Source organism: Hemiscyllium ocellatum, chromosome 3 (assembly GCF_020745735.1).
Source record: "Hemiscyllium ocellatum isolate sHemOce1 chromosome 3, sHemOce1.pat.X.cur, whole genome shotgun sequence".
NCBI lineage: Eukaryota > Metazoa > Chordata > Chondrichthyes > Orectolobiformes > Hemiscylliidae > Hemiscyllium > Hemiscyllium ocellatum.
In genome coordinates, this window is record NC_083403.1 from 41,858,592 (window position 1) to 41,869,411 (window position 10,820).

The window sequence follows — 10,820 nt, forward strand, 5'->3', positions numbered from 1 at the left end:
GTGCCTAGCCAGCAATATCCATATCCGGTGAATGAATTAAAAGAAAAGTCTAAATGAGGGAGTCACTATGCTACTGGCACTTTAATTTTCGAGATCAATTATGAGGGAACGAAATAAAGGTACTACATAGTCTGTGTGGATCAATCTGCTTTATAAACTGAGCCACAGTGGCATGACTGCCCTGTTAAACTTTGATAATGTTGTCTCAACAGGCAGCTGACTTGCTTCCATATCATATGAATGCTTTTTGCAAGCTGTAGGGAAAGGCTTTGCTTTTTGACCCTGTGATTTTTCATTCTTTTGGGGAAGCTCTTGACCTTCGCTCCAGAGCTGACCCCTGCTGGTCGAAATAAATCTGAAGTTTCCCCTTTGGGGCGTTGTGGATGTGAACCCACGTTACCCAATTGTAAAATTCAGCATATCAGTGCGTTGCACTACTGACTGCCAGGTTTTCAGACACACATTAATTAAATCTTAACTTTAACATTGACACCAAGATAATTTAAGTACTTCCATAGGAAATGGAACTGACAGCTAACCGTTGCGTTTTTGGCTTGGTTGTTTTCAAGGACAGCATGAATTTGATAAAACTCTTATGATTGTAAAAGAATTACATCACCTTATTTGGCAGCATGAAAAGGTTGTTGGTACCAAGGTACGGATGTCTCCTTCACAGCAGCATACATGATGACCAATAATATATCCTCTATTAGCCTTGTGGAGATAAAGCTCTCACTATTTCTGTCATTCAGAGAAATTGGGCAACCAATCAACATTGAAAAAGAAATGTAATAATCAGCCACGCCTCACTTGTCTTTAAATGGTAGTCGAGGGCAGGTGAAGTTCAAGGTACTTTTACAGCAGGGGCTTCACTGAGCCTATAAAACAGAGTTCAGTGACTGTGAAGGCAGATAAGCTTCAGAGAGATTGCAGGCAGTTAACAATGGCTTGTGTATCCCAGTCAGTGAGTTTTGATAAATGCCACTGTGGGCAGAGATCACAGAGCAGCATACTGTACAGCATTCTCAACAAAGATCATCCCAGCGAATCAAGCTTGTGCCACTATCGACATCACCATCACTCCTCGGCTCCTGGATGCTCCTGTGAGTTTAGAAGGAAAGTTATTCTCAAAACGCCAGAACTCACTTGCAGACGGGCCTCAGAGGTGCTTCTAAAGACTTTGAATTTCATTAAGAACTTGCCCTCTTTTTGCCAACTACCTGAAGGGGATCAGGTCCTGCTGGTGCAGAATTGCTGGGCTCCACTCTTTGTCTTGGGGTTAGCTCAGGAAAGAGTAGACTTTGAGGTGGCTGAGGCTGTGGCACCCAGCTTGCTGAGAAAGATTCTCTTGAATCAGAAAGTGATAGATGGGCAGAACTCGGAGACAGCCTTGAATGCCACTTCTCTAGCAGAAGTTCAAAAAGTGAAGATATTTCTTATGAAGCTCTGGAACATGGATGTCAGCAACAAAGAATATGCATATCTCAAAGGCATTACACTTTTCAATCCAGGTAAGAAAGAAACAGAATTTCATTAACGATGCTGACTTGACTTTATAATTATTTACCACAAAATAGATAATTCTCAAGTTTTTCACAAGGTAATTTTGCAATTCTTCCTCATATTATTCCTTGTCTGGTTAAAACCTCTGCACTCAGAAAATTCCTTCTAATTGCAGAGAGTTGTATTGCATCTGATGGTTTGCTACTGAACAATTGACAACATTCCTGGTTCTTCCATGAGAAGTTCTGTAGTAATTCAGGCTCACAACTATTTATTGTACCAACCTTCAGCTTGTGGGGGAACCTCTTAATTTGGCAAGTTGGTTCCTTCTTGTGTGGGCAGCACATGGAGAAGTGGAAGGAAAAGTAACTAGTCTTGCACGGCAAACCAGAGTGATGTTAGTGAATGGTTGAGTGGAATCAAAGGGCTTAGTATTAGATTAGATTAGACTTACAGTGTGGAAACAGGCCCTTCGGCCCAACAAGTCCACACCGACCCGCCGAAGCGAAACCCACCCATACCCCTACATTACCCCTTACCTAACACTACGGGCAATTTAGCATGGCCAATTCACCTAACCCGCACATCTTTGGACTGTGGGAGGAAACCGGAGCACCCGGAGGAAACCCACGCAGACACGGGGAGAACGTGCAAACTCCACACAGTCAGTCGCCTGAGTCGGGAATTGAACCCGGGTCTTCAGGCGCTGTGAGGCAGCAGTGCTAACCACTGTGCCACCGTGCCGCCCACAAGTTGAGGCTGAGATTCAAACTCAGGCAACCTACAAGGAATAAAATAATAGTAAGACTTGGAGATAACGCAGTAAAATGAAAGTACAGGACATAGCTCTGGGTCAAGAAATAGCATCATTATTAATGCAACAGATTGAATGGCCTCTTCCAATGCACAACTTTTATGATTCTCTTAAACAACACAAATTAAATTCTGACATATCACCAAAACAGCCAAAGTCAGAGGAAATCCTGCTAATTCTAGTGTGTTCTCATTAGATTGCAGTTTGTGCCACATCAGAAGTGGCTCAGAAAAGAGAAATATATTAATTTCTTAGCTACAATAACAATAATGACCAGTATTTATATAGCACCATTAATATAGTAAAACTTCCTAAAGTGAGTCACAGGAGCATTACCAACAAACATTTGACACTGAGTCACTTAGGGAAGTCATAGGGTGCAAATTAAAATATTGGCCAAAATTTTCCTTTTTCGCTTTTAAGGAACGTCTTAAAACCAGAAAGTGAGGAAGACAGGATGAAAAGAAATCTGTACAGAGGATGGACTTGGGTTCTGAACATTTTATAAGATGCCACGTCAAAGATTTCTGCACAAACTAAGATCATTAGTGTCAGGATCAAAAGCAAATGAATGTTCAAGTTTGTTGTAGGGGAATGTAATATAAAAAAGGGAAGATTCACTGCAGCTGGACAGGTCCTTGGTGAGACTATATCAGAGGTAATGTGTGCAGTTTTGCTTCCTTATTTGAAAAAGCAATATCATTACATTTGAAAGAGTAGCTCAGAGAAGATTTATTTGACTCATTCCTGCGATTAAGGGATTATTTTATGAAGAAATATTGAACAGGTTTGGTGTATACCTATTAGAGTTTATCAGAATAAAGTGATTTTATTTAAACATATAATGTCCTAAGGGGAATAGAAAGGGAGGATACTGGAAGGATGTTCCTTTTTGTTGACGGAGATTAGAACACAATTCTAGTGGGGTTGGGGGACACAGTTTAAGAATAAGTGCAGAGGAGGAGATTTTTTCTTTTTGTCAAAGGGTTGTTAGTTTGTGGATGCCTCTTCCCCAGAAAGCAGTGGAGGCTAGGTCATTAAATTTACTTAATGCAGACTTTGATATATTGTTGATAGGGGAGTTAAAGGTTATGGGGGCAGACAAGGAAGTGGAATTGAGACCACAACCCAATTGGCCATGATCTCATTGATTGGTGAAACAGGTGTGACAGGCTGAATGGGCTACACATATTGCTAAGTATTATGTTGTGAGACGATTTAAGATAGAACAAGTGAGGGACCTGGACAACAGAAGGTATAACTGCCAGTGCTGGAAAGATTAAAATCAGGAATGCTCAAAAGGCTAGAATGGGAGAAGTGGAGATAGCTTGGTGGATTGTGGAGCTGGAGGAGATAGTGAAAAATTGCCTGCCCTCCAGCAGATATCTTAAAGTGTCACTGACAGAGGCCTGGGGTGTGTGTAATGAGGAAAAATGTAATAGCTCAGAAATATAGAGAAGGCAATGGCCTAGTGGTATTATCACTGGATTGTTAAGCCAGAGACCCAGGTAATGTTCTGGGCAGCCGGGTTCAAATTCTGCCACGGCAGATGGTGGAACTTGATTTCAAAAAAAAAACCTGGAATTAAAAATCTAATGACGACCATGAATCCATTGTCAACTGTCAGGAAAAATCTCATCTGGTTCACTAATATCCTTTAGAGCCACATTCTGCTTCCAAGAAATATGCGACAAGTTTGACTTCCTTCTGCTAAGTTTCCAATACAGTGGGAGGAGAACAGTTAGATTATTCTTTGCACAAACTGATCACTCATTCATGGTGAATGCTGATGATGGGGTTCCTTTCACACACAGAAGATGCATGATTCAGGAAGGAACAGTAAGGGGGGGGGACAGGGTGGGAGTCAGAAAAAGAGAATAAATTTGTGCTCTCATATATAACTTCAAATCTATGAAACATCTTCTTATAACTGTAGAAGTGTGTTTGTAGAAAGATCATCATTCAGGAAAAGATGTTCTGCAAGTTTTCACCATTAAAATAAGAAGTGATAATAAGGATGGTGGTCCTCTACCAGCTCATTTGTCACTTTATGCACAGAAATATTTACGTGTTTTTTAAAAAATTAATTTATTAACTCTTTAACGTAAAATTCAATGCTCGTTATCATATAAAAATCTATTAATTTCATACTGACCTACTGAAACGTTCAATCAATTGATTAAAATAGTCACAAAAAACGGTCTACCTCATCATGTCATAAAAGCTCAGTAATTAATTTTTAACCTTTTTCAGTGAAGGCTGGATACCTTTTATGTGGAGAAAGATATCCTAGATGATCCAACCAGAATGTTTTTCTTCCTTTTTCTCTGTGCGTTTCCTCTTAGAGTCATAGAGATGTACAGCCTGGAAACAGACCCTTCGGTCCAATCCGTCCATGCTGACCAGATATCCCAACCCAAACTAGTCCCACCTGCCAGCACCCGGCCCATATCCCTCCAAATCCTTCCTAATCATATATCCATCCAAATGCCTCTTAAATGTTGCAATTGTACCAGCCTCCACCATATCCTCTGGCAGCTCATTCCATACACGAGGTAAAAACAATGACTGCAGATGCTGGAAACCAGATTCTGGATTCGTGGTACTGGAAGAGCATATCAGTTCAGGCAGCATCCAAGGTGCAGCGAAATCGACATTGCAGGCAAAAGCCCTTCCAGCACCACTAATCCATTCCATACATGTACCACTCTCTGCGTGAAAAAGTTGTCCCTTAGGGCTCTTTTATATCTTTCCTCTCTCACCCTAAACCTATGCCCTCTAGTTCTGGAATCCCCGACCCCAGGGAAAAGACTTTATCTACTTGTCTTATCCATGCCCCTCATAATTTTGTAAACCTCTATAAGGTCACCCCTCAGCCTCTGATTCTCCAGGGAAAACGGCCCCAGCCTGTTCAGCCTCTCCCTGAAGCTCAGATCCTCCAACCCTGGCAACATCCTTGTGAATCTTTTCTGAACCCTTTCAAGTTTCATAACATCTTTCTGATAGGAAGGAGACCAGAATTGCACGCAATATTCCAACAGTGGCCTAACCAATGTCCTGTACAGCCGCAACAAGACCGCCCAACTCCTGTACTCAAAACTCTGACCAATACAGGAAAGCATACCAAACACCTTCTTCACTATCCTATCTACCTGCAACTCCACTTTCACGGAGCTATGAACCTGCACTCCTACACTCCCTAGGACCTTACCATTAAGTGTATAAGTCCTGCTAAGATTTGCTTTCCCAAAATGCAGCACCTCGCATTTATCTGAATTAAATTCCATCTGCCACTTCTCAGCCCATTGGCCTATCTGGTCCAGATCCTGTTGTAATCTGAGGTAACCCCCTTCGCTGTCTACTACACCTCCAATTTTGGTGTCATCTGCAAACTTACTAACTGTGCCTCTTATGCTTGCATCCAAATCATTTATGTAAATGACAAAAAGTAGAGGTCCAGCACCAATCCTTGTGGCACTCCACTGGTCACAGGCTTCCAGTCTGAAAAACAACCCTCCACCACCACCCTCTGTCTTCTACCTTTGAGCCAGTTCTGTATCCAAATGGCTAGTTCTCTTTGTATTCCATGAGATCTAACCTTGCTAATGAGTCTCACATGGGGAACCTTGTTGAACACCTTACTGAAGTCCATATAGATCACATCTACTGCTTTGCCCTCATCAATCTTCTTTGTTACTTCTTCAAAAAACTCCAACCACCGGGAAATTATGAGAAACGTGTCGTATCTGAATCTTCAATATTTTCACTGATTCCTCATGGTGAAGTGCCCAGTCTCCATTTGGTATCTCCTCATTATGGGGCATGCTCAGTGAACGTTCTTGCCCAGTTTCCAGTTACATTGTTTATAACTCTATTTATTACATGAAGTAGTTGAACATATTTCACATCTAAGTTTTATAAAAGACTTAAAATAAATAAATTTTAAACTAACTTCACTTGCAGGTAAGAAACATTGATAATTTAATAACAGAATGTAGATTCACCTTCATGCCTGTTGATATGACTAATTCCCAAACTCAGTCAGGTCACGAGAAATTAAGCTAATAGTGATAAGTTGACTGTGCATAGGAGAAAAATTTGCCTTGGATAGGAGTAGTATTACATGTCAAATCAGTTGTCTGTTATGTCTTGAATTGTAGTCCCAATGACTGCTAAAGTTTTAATACTGGCAGGGAGCATGAAGGCAGTCCATACAATACTACTTGTTTTGTACTACCAATGTTTCAAAACTGAACAGGGAACACCTGTGAATTTTGTTTCCATCTTAAATTACTTTTACCCTTAATCATCCTATTTTACAGATGTTCCCAGCCTAAGGATGCCTCAATATATCCTGGCTCTGCAGCAGGAAGCTCAGCACACCCTGAATGAATTTATCACAATGGTGAACAATGGAGATCAGGCCAGGTTTGCTCAAATTCTACTGATTCTCTTGACTCTCAGAACGGTCAGCACTACTTCTGTAACGGAACTGTTTTTCAGACCAGTCCTGGGCAAAGTGAATATGAATGAACTACTCTTAGAGATGCTCTGTGTGAAACTGAATTGAATTGCAAGAATGTTATCTGACACACTTGAATTGTCTCAATATTTGTGTAACTTGTGAATGTAATTTTTGTGTGTATGTAGCAAACCTGTAGCAGCTACCTGTGCAATATGTATAGTAACTATCTTTGTGTATGTACATAGAGGCATGTCATTAACAAGTGCTTATTTATGTGTTTTGTTTAATAAAACTGAAGTTGTGAATCAACCTACATTAAATACTATTAATTCCCTCAAGTTATTTAAACATGTAATAAGAACATAAGAAATGGAATAGAAATAGACCATTTGAACCATCACCCCCCCCTCCCCGTCCTCCCAACAACTCCCCAAGCTGCTACACCAGCCAACAAGATCAATCTTGATCTGACTGCAGCCTTATTCCACTTTTCTACTGTCTCCTATAACCTTTGACTCCCTTGATGGTCAATAATCTTTCTAACTCAGCCTCAAACATATTCTAGTACTCACTGGGGAAGGAAATTCCAAACTGTTCCTTAGTTCTAGATTATCCATGAGAGGAAAAATCCCCTCAGCATCTATCTTGTCAGGAACCCTCAGAAGCTTTGATATTTTAATAAGGTCACCTCTCATTCTTGTAAGCTTCAATTTATATAGGTCTAACCTACTCAATCTCATAAAATGAACTCATCATTTCAGAATCAGTTGGATGAACCTTCTCAATGGAAGTTAGGCCATCTTGAGTAAGGTGAGCAAACAATAACAAGATGTCCCAATAGTGCTCAGCACAGCTGTAGTAAGAGTTATGCACTTTCATACTCCTTACAATAATGGCCAACATTCCATTTGTCTTCCTAATGTATTGCTGTACTTTAATGTTAATCTTTTGTGTGGAATGGTATCTGAGATCCCTTTGTTCCGCAGCATTCTGCACTATTTCTCCATTTAATCATTCTCATTTTCCTTCCATAACGGTCAAGTTCAAATTTCTTACAATACACTCAATCTTCCAATTCTCCATCCACTCACTCGGGTTCCCCTTTTTCAACTTTCTTGGTTGACTATAACAAAGATATAATAATCTTTTTACCATGCAGCTACACCTCACTTTAATTAAAATATAGTTCTAAGGGGTAATTGCAATGTTCTCTTGAAAAGAAGTTTTATCACTTACTAACTGCAAGAAAATTAATAAAGAGTACACATACAAACATACAAAGTTAGAAAGGAGACAGTATCCAATTCAATAGGGGAAAGATAAAAGAATATGTAGTTTTGAGTCCTTAGGGATATCCTGGAGGTGTGAGCTTTTAACCACAGATCTCCGTGTTTCAATGTTTCTTTAAGTTGTATTGTTAGCAGTTACTTTGTCCTTCCTGAGTGAGAGTAGAGGGAATGACACAGCTTTTTCCAGTGCTATTACAAATCTATCTTCAATCCTCTGCCAAAGGCATTGTTTGAAGTTTATCTTATTTAAGTATTTTCATGTCTGGGGTCTTTCACCCAAGCTGAATAATTGCAGGCAAGTATTTAATCTCCAATATGTGAAATGTTTCACATGGTTGAAAATTAAAAATAAGAGGTAAATGTTTCTTCATACCTGACTGGTTTCAGTCTCTTATGATAAAAGAGTTAATTTCATTTCAGATAATTTTGGTTACTCCGACAAGGATTTTCTGGAGCTTAGCACAACCTGTGGTCAGGTAGTCACTATGGCTGTCTTAAATCAGAACTTTTCTTTTAAAACTATTTTGTCTATTAAAGTCTCAGGCATCAAGATCAGATGATAGAATTCAAATATAAAGCCTAAATCCTGCCACTTATTGTGACACTTATTAGACTTTTGCAACCTCCTCACACCTTGCTTGCCTACCTATCCTTGCATCATTAGTAAATTTAGCTACAATACATTCATAGAACATAGACCGTTACAGCGCAGTACAGGCCCTTCAGCCCTCGATGTTGCACCAACCTGCGAAAGATGCCCACCTAACCTACACCGTTCCATTATTATCCATATGCATGTCCAATGCTCATTTAAATACCCGTAATATCAGTGCGTCTACTACTGTTGGAGGCAGGCCATTCCAAGCCCCTACTACTCTCTGAGTAAAGTAACTTAATCAATGTTATAAATAAAGATTTTACACAATTGAGGCCCCAGAATTGATTCCTGTGGCACTCCCCCATAGGTTGAAAAATAATTCATTTATCATGCCTTCATGTTTCTTGTTAATTAGCCAATCACCTATCTGTGCTAATATGTCAAGTCCAATACCATGCAGTTTTATTTTGTGTCGTAACTGTTTATATGGCATCTTATTGAATGCTTCTGGATATCCAAATACATTCCATCTATTGCATAATACAGAACAATGGGATCTGGGCATATTTGTGCACAAAAGATTTGCATACAAAGTACAGCAAATAATTAGGAAAGAAATTGGAATGGTAGCCATTGTTGCAAGGGCTATGGAGCATAAAGTACGGAAATCTTGCTACACCTGACTGGGCATTTATAAGGCTACACATGCTTGTTACATCCTCAAAGGGCTCTAATAAATTTGTCAAACATAATCAGGAAGCATATTAACAAAGAAATTTGGGAAAAGTGCAATGGAGATGTCGTAATGCCATAAGTTATAATTTTCCTCTAATGAGGAGATTGGAGAGACAATCCAGAATTAAATATCCTTTCCTAAGATTAGATTCCCTACAGCGTGGAAACAGGCCCTTCGGCCCAACAAGCCCACACCGACCCTCCAAAGAGTAACCCACCCAGATCCATTTCCCTCTGACTAATGCATCTAACACTATGGGCAATTTAGCGTGGCTAATTCAACTAACCTGCACAATTCTGGACTATGGGAAGAAACTGGAGGAAACCCACACAGACACAGGGAGAATGTGCAAACTCCACAAAGACAGTCTCCCAAGGCTGGAATTGAACCTGGGACTGTAAGGCAGCAGTGCTAACCACTGAGCCACTGTGCCACTCAAGATGTCATAAACACTGTAAGGTCACCCCCCAGCTTCCAATGCTCCAGGAAAAATTCAGCTCATTCCAACAGCTCAGGCCCCCCAACCCTGATAACATCTTTGTAAATCTTTTCAGAACCCTTTCAAGTTTCAGAACATTCTTTTTTTTAGATTCTCTGAAGTGTGGAAACAGGCCCTTAGGCCCCACAAGTCCACACCAATCCTTCGAAGAGCAACCCACCCAGATCCATTTCCCTCTGACTAATGCACAATGACTATAGGCAATTTAGTGTGGCCAATTCACCTGACCTGCATATCTTTGGACTGTGGGAGGTAACGCACACAGACATGGGGAGAATGTACAAACTCCACACAGACAGTCACTCAAGTCTGGAATCAAACCTGGGTCCCTAGTGCTGTGAGGCTGCAGTGCTAACCACTGAGCCATCATGCCACCCTAAGGTGGGTTCGATGTTTGTGGAAATGTAACTGGACAGGAAGATAATGGGTATGAACACTTTCAGCTTCTTGCTTCTGCCCAGAAAACTCTCCCCACTCCACTGCCAATTAAGTACATAACTGAGCAAACAGTAGGACTCATTATGTGAGAAGCTTGAAAATCAAGCATTCTAGTGTTGCTTACTGAGGAGCCCTTCATTCAACACTCTAATTGAGAGATACGTCATTTGATGAGGAGTGTTCAAAGCTTCATCCTGGCCCCGTTGAGCCTGTAGCCCCTTCCCCACAACTCCACCCAGCCATCCCCATTCTGACATCACTCATTTTTTGACCTGGGTACCTTGTAGATTATTAACCATCCAGGAATGGCATAGAGTCTATAAATAGGATGTAAACTCTAAGGGAGAATGGTGAATGTATCTAGTGTATCTGGCTCCATGGCTTTGCAACAGTGAGCCAAGAACTCCAAAAGAAATTCCGCAGATCCACCATCACACAGGAAGAAATGGCGGAGCTGATGAAGATGCTAATTAGGGGT

The 10,820-nt window shown here is 40.6% G+C and overlaps 1 protein-coding gene across 1 annotated transcript; it reads left to right on the forward strand.

The window, feature by feature from the left end:
• The first annotated feature begins 943 nt into the window (after window positions 1-943).
• LOC132835260 (nuclear receptor subfamily 0 group B member 2-like) lies at window positions 944-6,887 on the forward strand. Its single transcript, XM_060854655.1, has 2 exons — window positions 944-1,511; window positions 6,640-6,887. The coding sequence occupies exons 1-2, from the start codon at window positions 944-946 to the stop codon at window positions 6,885-6,887; spliced, it is 816 nt and encodes a 271-aa protein (XP_060710638.1).
• The last annotated feature ends 3,933 nt before the right edge of the window (window positions 6,888-10,820 follow it).